Raw genomic sequence first — 16,145 nt, 5'->3', positions numbered from 1 at the left:
GTATCATTCAGCGCGGAAGAAGATATAAAAACAGTATTTGAATTGAAAAATATACTTGGCTGTAGAGTGGAAGTTGAAGCATTGAAGAAGGCCAATCTGATACCGCAATGCAAACGTTGCCAAGCATACGGCCACACTCAAAAATATTGTAACAAGGAGCCTAGGTGTGTTAAGTGTGCAGGTAAACACCAAACAAAGGAATGTTTGAAACCCAACGATGCTCTACCAAAATGTATTCATTGCGGTGAAGCACATCCAGCCAGCTATCGAGGTTGCACTGTTGCAATCGAATTGCAAAAAATCAGGAATTCTACTAAAACAAAAACTATTGCAGATTCACGAAAGAAAATCATTCAAAATATCCCACCAAGAATCACGGGAAATACAGAAGCTCACAATCTAAACAATGGTAGTGCAGTTAAGAAATTGACTTTCGCCCAGATTGTCTCAAAAGAAAATAGATCGAAATTGGAAGAGCCAAAAAGTGAAGTGGAAGAAGGCACCAATAATATTTTGCAGCTAATCTTGGCAAAACTGGATAGACAAGAGCAAATAATCACCTCACTACAATCTAAATTTCAGAAGTTAGAACAGAGTAGACTACTGAAATTCAAATGATTCATTCACTAAAAATAATGGAATGGAACGCGAATGGATTGTTACAACGGCAATAGGAGTTAGAAGTAGTTCTAGACATAGAAAAAATAGAAATATGTCTTATATCTGAAACTCACTTTACAAATCAATCGTTTATCAAATTCAAAGGCTTTAAGATCTATCATGCTTTACATCCCAGCAATGTCGCGAGGGGTGGGAGTGCCATCATTATCAGAGACAATCTACAACATCATGAAGAAGTGAAACATGAAAGTGATAGAATTCGATTAATAGGTGTAGCAGTTCAAGCAGTAAATTATAACTTTGTTGTTGCAGCTATTTACTGTCCTCCCAGATATTCCATCAGAAGAGAGGAGTATTCGACATTGCTTGATATGTTAGGAGAAAAATTCATTCTTGGTGGTGATTTCAATGCAAAGCACGTGCATTGGGGATCGCGCTTAACAACTCACAAGGGAAGACAGCTCTTCGAAGCAATGAAAGAGATGAGGTGCGAAGCTCTTTCAACTGGTAAACCAACCTACTGGCCCACCGATACGAGGAAAATCCCAGATCTCATAGATTTCTTCCTGACAAAAAATATATCAGTTAATTGCTTGCATTTAGAGGATAGTTTCGACCTTAATTCCGACCACTCACCCATCATTATGACTCTGAGTGATTCAATTCTACGGAAGGAAAATACTTGTCCAGCGTTAGCAAATAGCCGCACTGATTGGGATGGCTTCCAACAGATGCTGAAGGAAAGAATAGAATTGAACTCACCATTAAGGAACGAAGAACATATTGATCAGGAGTTGGAGAAGTTTGTGACTGATATCCAACAGGCAGCATGGTGTAATACCCCACAAATCAGAAGAAGAACCACTGGAAATAATTACCCTGCAGAAATCAGAGAATTGATTGTTGAAAAACGAAGAGCTAGAAGGAGATGGCAGCAATCACATTCCCCCCAAGACAAAAGAGTTTTGAACAATTTAACTCAAGAACTAAGGAGAGAGATTCAATGTATCAAGGAAGAATCAATTAATAGTTACTTGAGAAACTTGACAGCAGAATTCAGCACGGACTACTCACTCTGGAAGGCAGCTAAAAAAATAAAACGAACCATTCAACAATCTCCTCCTCTCAGAAAGCAGGACAGACAATGGGCGAGGAGTAGTGATGAAAAGGCACAGACATTTGCGGATCATCTTGTAAACGTTTTCCAGCCAATCAACTCAGGTGAAGACGAAACTTTAGAAGCGGATGAGAATATCTTACAGCCGAATCAAGAAATAATGCGTGTCACAGTAGAAGAAGTGAAAAGAGAAATAAGAAATCTGAATAACAAAAAAACCCTGGATTTGACATGATAACCGGCTCAGTCCTCAAACACCTACCAAGGAAAGCAATAGTGAAATTAACAAACATTTTGAATGCTTCTTTCAGACTAAAATTCGTACCAGGAATATGGAAAGTAGCAGAGGTTATAATGCTACTGAAGCCAGGTAAAGAGCCACATGAAGTATCATCATATAGGCCAATATCATTGTTACCGGTCCTATCCAAGTTGTTTGAAAGGATTTTACTTAGTAGGCTAAAACCAATAATTGAGAGACAGCACATAATTCCAAATCACCAATTTGGCTTCAGAGTGAAACACTCAACAATAGATCAAGTGCATCGGATTATAAATGTAATAGAGAAGTGCTTAGAAGAGAAAAAAATTTGCTCAGCAGCTTTCCTTGATATAGGGCAAGCTTTTGATAAAGTATGGCATGAAGGTCTCATTTTCAAGCTCAAAAAAGTGCTACCAAAGCAATATACAGATATATTACAATCCTATCTCACTGACAGATACTTTAGGGTCAGGCATGAAAGTTCATATTCTGATTTGAAGGAAATTAAAGCAGGAGTTCCTCAAGGCAGTGTTCTGGGACCAGTTCTTTACCTACTCTATACCAGCGATATTCCCAGCCTTGATGAGAATACTACAGCAACATTTGCAGACGACACAGCCATATTATCAGTAGACAGTAATATACATATTGCAACAGAGAAACTACAGAGATCCATCAACAAAATTCAAGATTGGACTAGAAAGTGGAGAATGAAATTGAATGAAACAAAGTCGATTCACATCAATTTTACCAATAAGAAGGACCTGCCCATACCAATAACTATCAACAACCAAGTTGTACCATATGCTAATGATGCCAAGTATCTAGGTATGACCTTGGACGCAAAGCTTCGCTGGAAGGCCCATGTCAAGAAGAAGAGAGAAGAGCTTGGAATCAAATATAAGAAGCTGTATTGGCTGATCGGAAGAAACTCTGTCCTTTCAATCCGAAACAAAGTACTTCTGTACAAACAGATATTAAAGCCAGTATGGACGTATGGTATACAACTTTGGGGGTGTACCAAAGAAAGCAACATCAATATCATTCAACGTTTTCAAAACAAAGTGCTAAGGAACATTGTGGATGCTCCTTGGTATGTCAGGAACAGCGATCTTCATAGAGACCTTCACGTCGATCTGGTGTCCACCGAGATCCAGAGGCATGCGGAGAGGCACGAGGGGCGACTGCACCAACATGACAATGTCGAGGTGATCCAGCTGCTAGACAATGGAGGGTTGGTGCGGAGGCTCAAAAGGAGGAAACCGTTTGAACTAGTGTAGTGCTTGTTCAAGTAGTGTCCAGTGAAAGAGCAGAGCAGTGATTGAGTGAATCTAGCTTCTATAGTGCAGTCAATAAGTGTACATATTAATTAAACAATAGCAATAAGAGTTTCTAATGAGAAATTCACTGTTCAATTTTTCAAGTAGTAATTTAGGATAGAAAAAATTAGCTCATTAGTCTTTAGACTAGATGGCTATAGTATTGACCAATAGAAAAAAAATATCCCTTATGGTCTACTCATGTCGGGTCAATCAGCCAAGGTTGTGGACATACATAAGCTGCAAACGGGCTGCTAGGATTATAACTGCAAGCAAACATCATGCACATTGCAAGCCCATTCTTGTTAGGCTAGGTATCCTGACAGTAGTCAGTTACTTCCGTCTTCTCTGCCTCATGTATATCAATAAGAATAAACAAAATTTGTTAACTCGAACTGATGTACATCACCATAACACTAGGCATCGAGTGTTGCTTGAAATACCCAGGGTGCGCCTCCAGAGATCATGATTATGCTATAGGAGTGCAGCTCTACGCTACTTCAACAGGCTACCTGCAGGAGTGAAGCAGTTGGATACCAGCAAGTTCGAGAGGGTTGTTACTTTTTTGAGAGCCAGGGCTTATTATGATGTCCAGGAATTTTTAAACGATGACATGTCTCAAATACTATCTGGCTAATTTGCCTGTAAGTCAAGGAGCAAGGCCTTAGATGTCAACTAAGTGCGAATTATCGTGATCGCTGCTATCTTGATAAATTCGTATTTTTGTTGTTCGACTTTATTATAACAATGACGCCATCGATCCCACAAGTGAGGGTAATGGGTGAAGAAGAAGGTATAAACAATAAACACATATAATAAATAATAATATCGAGTGACATGGCTGGCTCAGGTCTGGTGTCAGAGTTTTCAGATCGCAACTGATCAATTTCAGTGCCTCTGACGTGACCTAACGACTGCTTTTTAGGCAGCCGGGACCGACGGCTTAACGTGTCCCGGGAGTGGCCCGAGATAAACATATTAATAAACACATGTAACATGCAAAGCTAAGACATGTGTAGCCTATATTAATATTTTTGTAGCTTTTAAGATGAAATAGAAAACTGAATATAGTTTGAATTATTAAACGAAAATCCAAATTAAATGCTGTAATTCACCCTGAAGACTTCTGCTACTGCAAATATTGACACCAGGGTAAAAATCTAGATGGAAGATTTGATGAGCGCTACTATTCAAAAATTATTTGTCAGCCCGGGAATCAAACCCAGTACCTCCCAATTGTCGGTCAGGAATGCTCACCCTTACACCAAACTGACAAATCTCTGGATAGCAGCGCTCATTTTATACGAAGCCATAGCGGCCAGCCAGTATATAGATGGAAAATACTGAGATATTGCAATTATTCAAATGCTAATGGATTAATTATTATTATTTAATGAAAATCCAAATTAAATGCTGTAATTCACCCCGAAGACTTCTGCTACTGCAACCTGTTGTCAATATTTGCAGTAGCAGAAGTCAGTAGTGTGAGTTTGTACTTACTGCGAGACTTTTTTATGACTTTTCCCCCCCTCCCCCACCCCGCACCCATCCTACGTACCCCCCACCTCCCCCGCTCCTTCCGCACCTCCCCTGCCCACTCCCCCGCTCCTTAGAAGGAGAAGAACCTCTCCCTCTCTCTCTCTCTATCTCTAGAAGAAGCAGAGAGAGATATGTGATCTACTGACAGTAGGTAATCTACTGACAGATTTAAGTGAAACGAACTTCTGCCAGATTTGAGTGAAATGAATATCTTACTCTCAGATTTAACTGAAACATGTACTTGACAACGTTGTCAAGCACATGCAGAATTGTGGGTTGTACACACAGCGAACATTATATTTTTAATGTTTCCTCAATCATAACTAATGCATAGAATGAACTAGTATATCCAAATACACACATAAGTTTTGAATTAGACATATATCTTTAAACTCTCTAGAGAGTGATCTATGATCTTTTACATTTTTTATCGGCAATGTCATATAAGCATTTCCAGATATCATTAGAATTATTAACAATTGCTAATGATTCATCATTATTTGAACAACCATAATGCAAATGTCCAGTTTCTAGTATATCGAGTAATTCAAAAATTTCAGATAAAATTGGAAAGTGGAGATTTTCTGTTTTTGTTAATGCAAGATCGCTCACCTCATCACCTGTTGAAAATATAATATTCTTTGCAATTAGATCAAATTCATTGAATGAAATTGACATCAAGAGACGAGATAGTTTCTTGAACTTTGAAAAGCTATAACAATCAACCATATTTTTCAGTTGAGTGTATGTACAGGTAAAACGTGATAAGAAACTATTTGAATGAACTTGTATCTGCACACTATACTACACACTTCTATAAATAGAATTGTATGGGCCAAGCCATTTGAACCGACTGCGCTCACCCATGGCCATCTAGCATGCCACTGCCATCAGCCGCTCTAAGATCATTTAGTTCTATATGTAGTTGGCACTGTTCTCCCTGTTTTCCCCCGCCTTTTTTGCTTACCAGCTCTCTTCCGACTTGTAACTGCTTGAGGAAGCTTAGTGCCCTGACGCTTCACGGTTGTTTCTCTTTTTAAAGAAGTTATAAATGTTTTACCGCTTCGCTTGTTTGAATTTAAACTACTACCGCGACTAGTTAGGAAAAGTTATTGTTTGAGCACTCCGCTAAATATCTAGAGTTGGATCTTCTTTGTGTAATCTCTTCGCCAAAACATGGGCCCATGTATTCATCATCGCCAGTGCAAATGAATCCTGATTATCTGAACGTGTTACCGCCTACCAGAACGAGGAGACCGCTCTTACAGTCCACTGTGAACCCGCCATACCCGAATGAGATGCCTTTAAAGGTAACTATTTTATTTTCTGAGCTACTAAGTAACATGTTTAGAAGTCCAGAGCGATGTGGTGTGAACACAGGAGCGTGATGTGAAGACAAGTGGGGTGGCACAGCACAAGTTGTGGAATGCACGTAGACATGAACTGTGGTGCGGTCATAGAAATGGAGCTGAGCGTCAACAGAGATGCGGTCATCAAAACAGCTAAGTGGAGCAAAGCAGGAAACAGCTGTGCGATCATCAGGATGTTGCGGCAGAGTAGATAACACAAAGCGGCGATAACGAAGTGACGCGGACAGTCACAGGTGCAGTCAATAGAGGTGCGGTCATCAAGATGTTGCGTCAGAGTAGATAACACAAGGCGGCAATAACGAAGTGACGCGGACAGTCACAGGTGCAGTCAATAGAGGTGCGGTCATCAAGATGTTGCGGCAGAGTAGATAACACAAGGCGGCGATAATGAAGTGACGCGGACAGTCACAGGTGCTGTCAATAGAGGTGCGGTCATCAAAACAGCTTAGTGGAGCAAAGCAGCAAACAGCGGTGCGATCATCAGGATGTTGCGGCAGAGTAGATAACACAAGGCGGTGATAACGAAGTGATGCAGACAGTCACAGGTGCGTTCAATAGAGGTGCGGTCATCAAAAACAGCTAAGTGGAGCAAAGCAGCAAACAGCGGTGCGGTCATCAGGATGTTGTGGCAGAGTAGATAGGCGATAATGAAGTGACACGGACAGTCACAGGTGTGGTCAACAGAGGTGCGGTCATCAAAACAGCTAAGTGGAGCAAAGCAGCAAACAGCGGTGCGGTCATCAGGATGTTGTGGCAGAGTAGATAACACAAGGCGGCGATAACGAAGCAATGCAGACAATAGCGGTGCAGTCATCAGGATGTTGCGACAAAGTAGATAACACAAGGTGGTGACAACAAAGCGACGTGGACAGTCACAGGTTATGCGGGTAAAACCAAACTATTTACAATAACATTGTAATTGAGCTTCAATGCATGTGAGATCTTTACAGCTCAACTAACAAAGCGTTACTGAATGATTAAACCTAGACATTGCAGGTACAATGGAAATGAAAACAATCGAGTATACACTAGAAATCACACATATCTCTCTCTGCTATAAATCATCATCAAATAGACCATGACTAAATGTAATTGGGCATGACTGAATGTAATTGGGCATGACTATCTATAAATGAAATAGAGCATAACATAGAGAGAGAGAGAGAGAGAGAGAGAGAGAGAGAGAGAGAGAGAGAGAGAGCGAGAGAGAGAGAGCATCATCGTTATCTTCTTCTTCTTCTTCTTCTTCTTCTTCTTCTTCTTCTTCTTCTTCTTCTTCTAGAGGGAGAGAGAGCTGGTGAGGTTCTTCTCCTTCTAAGGAGATGTGGAGGGGGCAGGGGTTGTGCGGAAGGAGCGGGGGGGAGGGGGGGAAAAGTCGTAAAAAAGTCTCGCAGTAAGTACAAACTCACACTACTGAAGTCTTCGGGGTGAATTACAGCATTTCAATTGGTTTTTCGTTTAATAATAATTATAAATTCATTAGCATTTGAATAATTGAAATATCTCACAGTAATTTCCATCAATTTTCTTCAATCCCAATCTCATCTCTCTATAACAATAATTCTGTTGGTGTATTGAAAAATTCATAAGTTCCAGAAAAGAAAATTCAATTTAATCTAGTAATCTTTTCTTTTAGTGTTTTCTGAATCAATGAACTTCAGTTGTTAATTTAATTTTGAACTTTCAGGCGCAAACGTGAACGAAGTTATACCCAGCGGCGAGACGGCCATTGGGGTGGCGGCCAAGAACAGTGATGTCACAAGCCTACGGCTCCTCCTGGATTTCGGTAACTCGAGTAACAGTGATGCAGCTCGATACTCTGATGATTCAGAGCCCACAAATAGGCGTAGTATCAAAAATAGACGCCACAATGAATCGACTTGTGTTCATGACAGTTCAGGCAATACGATAGTAGAAAGGACAGGTCACAGTGATGCAGTGGACAATGTGCGAACGAACAATGCAAGTGATAGGAACAATTGTGGGTATTTTGTGTTGTACCACAAAACAGGTGACTGTGAACAGGACGAAAATGACAATTGCAATCTCGAGGGACGAACTCCTGAGGGCATGGAGCAACTGGAATGGGATGTTGAGGTTCGAAAAACACTATTTTTCAATATTTTTTCTTTTATTTAGAGCGAGACTCACTCACTTTAAACCGTAGAGAAAAGATAGCATAAGAAAATATCCCATAGTGTGGGGCGCTTGGAAGTTCTGTATCAAATTATGGTGTTGTGTATCAAGTTGAGATGATACTGTATCATATTGTGTTGATACTGTATCATGTGTGGAGATACTGTATCATTTTTTCATTTTGATTAATTGATAATACCCAAATCGAATGTTTTTACTATCATCAGTAATAATACCCAAATCGAATTTTCTAACAGTTTGTAAATATATTGTTCGTTGGATACAATATTCTGATAGGTGGTAGGCCTAGGTACTGATTCAATCATCATCATCAATATCGTATTGCAAGTTTACACATATAGTCCAGTTACTATATACATTGGTGCATGCAATTTATATTGTAGTTCTGATTTTTTAACATATTATTTTGGTACATAAGAGAAGTCCAGAACCAATTTCTTCATGCAAAATTTCCTTGTGATAAATTCAGGGTGGCCCAAAAACCTCGTATTTTCGGCTCATTTTCCAATTTTCAGCTATTTCTGCCAAATCTCGTAATCGGACAGAAAAATTTGCTCTTGCTTTGAATATAGAAATTGGCAATTTTTGTGTATTGGAATATGGGCTTAAGTAGGCCTACACTCAACAATTAATTTTCCAATTTTCGACCGAATTTGACTTATGATGCATGGTTTTGGACCGCCTTGACGAGCCGAGAAGAATGAAGTGTAGTACGATGAAATCTGAGCATTGTGTCAAAAGTTATGTGTTTGAAATTTTGATCCTTGAGGTGTCCTTAAGCGCGCCTCTCCACTAGGAAATACTGAAATGAAGTGCATCTAACGGGTGATTCCCATAGAACATGATCTCATAAACTTATGTCATTGTGCGAAATATCAATGTGAGGACAATGTAGTTGGTGATGATGGTTGAAGCTGAAAATTAGGTGTTTTTCACAATACAAGGAACATTGTTGTCAGATGTACCTGGAAATCTATATGAGATAGAGCGCTCTACCTGATCTCAGATTATAGAGCACAAAAATACGCCCAGAGGTATTTTGAATTATACATATAAATGGTAACAATCGGAAGATATTGTTGATCAGAAACTAAAATCCATCAAAATAGATTTTTCTTCAAATTTCACTCATTTTTGAAAAAGTCATAACTCAGTACTCAGTGGAGATAGAGAGTTCCGAATGATCTCATTTTTTCAGAATTTTATAATCTAATAAAAAGGTGAGAGCAAATTTTTCTGTCCGATTACGAGATTTGGCAGAAATAGCTGAAAACTGGAAAATGAGCCGAAAATACGAGGTTCTTTGGCCACCCTGTATCTAGCACAAGGAAATTTTGCTTGAAGAAATTGGTTCTGGACTTCTCTTATGAACCCAAATAATATATCGAAAAATCAGAACTACAATATAAATTGCAAGCACACCCCCTTTTTTATGTCTATATTGACTGGACTAATACGCTTGTGGCATTCCTCCGTCACTGTCCCTGATGATTAATGACACCCAAGTCCTCCCATTCATAGCGTCTGCTTATCTTTATTGTGATATTCCGAACAATGGATCGCTCAGTGGACTACTTTTTTCCTGATCGCTCATCGGACGTCACCGCGAGACCAACGCAGATATAGTTGTAGTAGTCTTACAGATCATGCTACCTAATGTTAGACTGATAAAATCATGTTCAAAACTCAATATCGGTTGTAACCTTTGGTGAGTAGTGTGAAACCTGGCCCAATATTACTTCGCCAATATTAGAATGTCGGCCAACAATCTACAATGTAGGTTGTGTGAAAACGGCCATTCTCTGATACATAGAACAAAATCAGGTGAAGGAATCGTCAAGTGTGAAAACGGCCATTCTCTGAACAAAATCAGATGAAGGAATCGTCAAGTTTGAAAACGTCCATTCTCTGGTACATAAAACAAAATCCCGCAATTTTCAGGTGAAGGAATGCGACCAGTCGCAAGCAGTGACGAAAGAGGACGACATGTGGTCGTGCCAGTATCGTTGGTACGCGGACATCCTGGACCGCACACAGGGCCACCTGGCCGTACGACCATGTGTTGCAACCAGGTGCGACCTCAACCTGCAGGACGGCCTCGGCTGTACGGCACTGCACTACGCTGCTGGTCAAGGTCATCTCGAGGTCGTCAGCATGCTCGTTGAAGCGGGTATGTCAACACATTTCCACTAATCTAATAAAGGAAAGGATCTGTTTATACACGTACGGGAGAGGAAATTCACGAATGACGCATCATCACGTCTGAACTACTTAACTGATTAACTTGAAATATATAGATATTCGCCTCCCAGCCGGAGCGCGAAGCGCGGAGGCTGCTAACCCACCCTACTGGGGTGCAGGGGGCGAAGCCCCCTACCGATCTCGAAGCTCGAGTATATAGATCTTATATCTATATCTGCATATAGATTCTTTATTTACAGAGCATGGTTATAGACCTATTTTCAATTATTTAAGATTCCATTACGTCAAGTTTTTAGTTTGTCAAGGTTTCAATTAGATCCTTGCGGAGCACGGGTTACCTACTAGTCAAAACTAAATCACAGATTAAAGCCTGTTTCTATTAAATAGGAATAAAAATCTCAGTACCCTTTTTTTTAATTATTTTATCTCAACATGCTTCAACATTCATGCCATTTTCAAGTCACTTTCAAGACTTGAAAATGGCATGATTGTTGAAACATGTTGTGATGAAATAATTCAAAAAAAGGGCACTGAGATTTTCATTTCTATTTATATTACAAGTAGCCCTATACAAAAAAGAGACCTGTTTCTTTTATTTACACAAAGTAACATTGAAGATTTTAGTCTAATATCTCCACTCAAGCTGACTATAGTGAGGTCCACGTTATAATGGCAGTGGAGAAAGATAGGAGAAAAACGTTGCCGATCCTCTGTCTTGTCAATGCCTTCTATAGACGGTAGCTGATACAGGTTTATTGATGTCATATTAACTGTTCATTCTCGTTTAGAATAATCAATAATATTTTATTAAGCAAGAAATTATATTTTTCAATAATTTCATAATTGAGATGAAATATTATGTTTATTAATAATTCTACATTGTTAAAGGACGATACGACAACAGAGCAAAACGAGAAAGAGCTATCCGCTTTGTTCAATGATAGACAAGGATAGCAATACCATTGCTAATTGACCGAGCGAAGTGAGGTCTAAGATTCAAGTCAACGGTTTGTCATTTCTCTTAATGTTTAAATGTTTATACGTCTATATGTTGCGCATTTACAGCGAAACGCGGTAATAGATTTTCATGAAATTTGACAGGCATGTTCCTTTTTTAATTGCGCCTCGACGTATATACAAGGTTTCTGGAAATGTTGCATTTCAAGGATAATATAAAAGGAAAAAGGAGCCTCCTTCATACGCCAATATTGGAGTAAAAATCAGACTATAGAATTATTCATCATAAATCAGCTGACAAGTGATTACACAGATGTGTGGAGAAGCCAGTATATTGCTGTATTTCCATAAGGTCTATAGTTTCAATCAGGTACTTGTGGATGAGAATACTGCGTGAGGTCTACTGTTCACAGAACTACTAGTTAAACACTGGCATTATATAATGGACCTGACTAGAGGCGGCTGGATAAGCTGGGTGAACTGTTATTAGTGAGTCATTCTCTGTCCGATTTGTTGTCCAACTTGAGGTCCATCAATTCGACGTCGGAACGGATATACCAAACCTGATATACCAAATATCAGGTCGGACTATCTCATCGATTTCAATTCACTGTCGTTGGAGTGACGTACGGTAATAAAGTGGTGAAACACCCAGCTTTAGTGGTTGAACCCTTAAAAACATTTAAAAAACATGAAAATTTGTTATTACTTTCCTTGCCCTATTACCATAGGTAAGGAAAGTATTGCTTTCAGAAAAAAATTAAGGTACCCCAATTTCCAAATTTCTATACGTTACAAGGTCCCCTGAGTCCAAAAAAGTGGTTTTTGGGCATTGGTCTGTGTGCTTTTAAAAGTGTGTGTGTGTGTGTGTGTGTGTGTGTGTGTGTGTGTGTGTATGTGTATGAGTGTATGTGCGTCTGTGTACACGATATCTCATCTCCTAATTAACGGAATGACTTGAAATTTGGAACTTAAGGTCCTTACACTATAAGGATCCGACACGAACAATTTCGATCATATGAAATCCAAGATGGCGGCTAAAATGGCAAAAATGTTGTCAAAAACAGGGTTTTCGCGATTTTCTCAAAAACGGCTCCAACGATTTTGATCAAATTCACCTAAAATAGTCATTGATAAGCTCTATCAATTGCCACAAGTCCCATACCTGTAAAAATTTCAGGAGCTCCGCCCCATCTATGCAAAGTTCGATTCTAGAATCCCAATTATCAGGCTTCAGAAACAATTTAAACAAAAAATTTCTTGCGTAAATGAACATAAAAATCTCTACAATTAATGTTCAGTAACATTTTCACCTAAAATTGAAAATAAGCTCGAAATTCGAGAAATTGTGATTATATCAGTTGCAAACTTTTGGCAACTGTTGATTTTATTAAATCATTCACTACGAAGAGATAGCAGACATCGTGTGTCTCCAGCGTTATTGTCCTGTCACCAGCTGGCTCAGATCTCTGAATAGTAGACTTGAAATGCTCGGAAACACTAGCGTCAGGCCGTCAGTTGATCAATTCTCATAACGGCAAGGAAAGTTGTGTGAGTGCGCCACACCAGATTTTTTTCCTTATGAGGATGAAGGCCACATGAGTTGCTATAATGCTCTCGTTCTTTGAGATGAATGAAACTTTTAGATGGGTTCCGAACCTGCAGGATGTGATTTGGAAGCTCGAAACTTTCAGTTGAATGTGCTTACATCAAGCAGATATTTTCCAATGGGAGGATGGAAAGCTCTTATTTATCAGCTCGATTTGATACCGTTCTCAATGCATTGGATCAGTACCCAACAGAAGAGGTTCGTCTGATTTTACAATTTTAACGTTTTTGTCTATTCATTTTTACTTTCCTTGCCCTACCACCATAGGTAAGGAAAGTATTGCTTTCCAAGAAAATTAAGGTACCCTAATTTCAAGTTTTCTATACGTTTCAAGGTCCCCTGAGTCCAAAAACATGATTTTTGGGTGTTGGTCTTTCTGTGTGTGTGTGTGTCTGTGTGTGTGTGTGTGTGTGTGTGTGTGTGTGTGTGTGTGTGTGTGTGTGTGTGTGTGTGTGTGTATGTCTGTGAACACGATAACTCCATTCCTAATCAACCGATTGACTTGAAATTTTAAACTTAAGGTCCTTATACTATGAGGATCCGACAATAAGAAATTCAATAAAATTGAATTCAAAATGCCGGAAAAAATGGCGGATAATTACTAAAAAACCATGTTTTTCACGGTTTTCTCGAAAACGGCTCTAACGATTTTCTTCAAATTTATACCATGGATAGCTATTTATAAGCCCTATCAACTGACATGAGTCTCATTTCTCAGAAAATTGCAGGAGCTCCGTAATATTCTTGAGAAAAATGGCGGATAATCACTAAAAAAACATGTTATTCACGATTTTCTCGAAAACGGCTCTAACGATTTTCTTCAAATTTATACAATGGATAGCTATTTATAAGCCCTATCAACTGACATGAGTCTCATTTCTGAGAAAATTGCAGGAGCTCCGTTATATTCTTGAGAAAAATGGCGGATAATTACTAAAAAAAACATGTTTTTTACAATTTTCTCAAAAATAACTTGACCGATTTTTTTTTCAAATTCATACCCTGTATAGTTATTTATCAGCTCTTTCAACTGGCATGAGTCTCCGTTCTGGGAAACTGATGGGGGGTCCACCCCATCCTTGAGATATGGACTTAGTAACTTCCTTCTCGTGCATGAGGTATGTAGGTAGTCGTAAAATTACGACTAAAAAAAAATAATCGAATTTCACAATTTACACAAAGGAAAAAGTACTCTGAAAACAATTATATATACACATATACAGAAGTCTGATCGTAGTTTCAAATATGAGCAAGGAAAGTTGTGTGAGTGTACCACACCAGATTTTTATTTTGAGTGTTAGTTATACATCAACTAGAATGAGCTCTTCTATCATGTTTAAGAATGTTGTACCAATATACGAGCTCTTTAATGTTGTACGAACTAACTAAATTCCGGCTACAGAGAGATTTTTCAGACCTGTTACCCATTTTTAATCAATTTATAAAATGAAAATCCAGTTATGTTGTAATAAAAATTTATAGTTTTATATACAAAAGAAATATCATATTTTATTGCTCATTTATTATTTAATAACTAGCGGGTAACCCATGCTCCGCGAGGTTCTAATTGAAAACTTGACGTAATGAAATCTTGAAGAATTGAAAGTAGGACTATAACCATCCTTGGAAAATTAAGAACCAAAAATTTCAAGTTAATCAGTTGAGTAGTTCAGACGTGATGATGCGTCGTTCGTGAATTTCCTATCCCGTACGTGTTGTGTCAACACATTTCGTAAGCGGGCTGGCATAGCTCGAATTGTCAGATAGCGAGCAGTAATTTTGATAAGATAAGATAAGATGCCAGCCAGCTATTATTTCAATCCATGCTGCTTCAATACAATAAATATTTCATTTCAATTCTGTATTATTATAAATGTAATAATGTTTTCTGTCAAGTTATATTTTTAATTATTATTATATCCTCTCTCGGAAAGATGTTCTCCGAATTATCCCTTTACCTCCATGTTTATTTAGTTTTCTTCTGCGGAGATTATACTTTCTGTCTTTACAATTGAGGGTGCCTAACCCCCACCTCCATAACTTTGGGGAAGTATTGGCCTACGGCCTTATCTCTTATTGTAACGGGACTCTCTCCCGGCAACTTCAACCGAGCTCTCCCTGTTTTCGTTCACTCTTCTCCTAGACTTCTCCGGACTCGCTTGCAATCGGTGGAAGTGTGCGGTTGATTGAAGTGAATAAACTGTTTAGTGCTTATGCGTGTGAAAGGCTGGCGGACAAAAGACTGATGCTCTACCGGAGAATTGCTATCCAGGGACAAAAGCTTGAAAAAAAACCGGTGAGTCCATTTCAATTTATCAAATTAAGTTATAAAGGACCCTTAGGTCGAGCCAGTTTTCACAGTGTATAAGCCAATTCTTTCCTTTATTATATTATAGATTGCAATTGCAAGCAGGAGAGTAGTTTAATTTAAGGTAGAATGCCTATATCATTGTTAGAATGTTTTGCTTTGTATTTATTTTGAATTGTGATTGTATGCAGGTTGCCAGTTGGACGTGTGCGACTCTGTGAGCCAGACCCCCCTGCATCTGGCGGCTGCACACGGGCACACGGCCGTCGTCGAACTGATGATCGACGCTTGTCACAACCCAACCCGACAGAACCAGCTGGTGAGATTCCATTTCTCCTTATCTTGTAAGTTTACAAGATCAGAAACTTGAATTTACCACACCAATGTAGAGTTAGAGTAAAATCAATATTAAAGTAGAAATCAGACTATAGAATTATTCATCATAAATCAGCTGACAAGTGATTACACAGATGTGTAGAGAAGCCAGTCTATTGCTGTATTTCCATAAGGTCAATCCGGTACTTGTGGATGAGGATACTGCGTGAGGTCTACTGTTCACAGAACTACTAGTAATTTACTATTCTAATAAACAGCTAACTAGTAATATTGTTAGTTTGTATTTTCTCATGCAATAGGCCTCTGGTGGTCCAATCTAATATGAGTCAGAATTTGTAAAATGAGAAG

At 38.9% G+C, this 16,145-nt stretch overlaps 1 protein-coding gene across 3 annotated transcripts in view; it reads left to right on the top strand.

The window, feature by feature from the left end:
• The window catches only part of LOC111056199 (ankyrin-3), a 51,297-nt gene that overhangs the window by 10,019 nt on the left and 25,133 nt on the right, over positions 1-16,145 (top strand). For all 3 annotated transcript variants that reach the window (XM_039424788.1, XM_039424786.1, XM_039424787.1), the window contains exons 2-4: positions 7,916-8,325; positions 10,327-10,555; positions 15,653-15,780. In XM_039424788.1, coding sequence (XP_039280722.1) covers positions 8,299-8,325; positions 10,327-10,555; positions 15,653-15,780 — 384 coding nt within the window. In that variant the 5' untranslated portion in view covers positions 7,916-8,298. The remainder of the gene's footprint in view (positions 1-7,915; positions 8,326-10,326; positions 10,556-15,652; positions 15,781-16,145) is intronic.

The sequence above is a fragment of the Nilaparvata lugens genome, chromosome 3, assembly GCF_014356525.2.
Source record: "Nilaparvata lugens isolate BPH chromosome 3, ASM1435652v1, whole genome shotgun sequence".
Taxonomy (NCBI): domain Eukaryota; kingdom Metazoa; phylum Arthropoda; class Insecta; order Hemiptera; family Delphacidae; genus Nilaparvata; species Nilaparvata lugens.
Note: the sequence above shows the minus strand (reverse complement) of the source record. Positions and strands in the feature narration are given on the sequence as shown.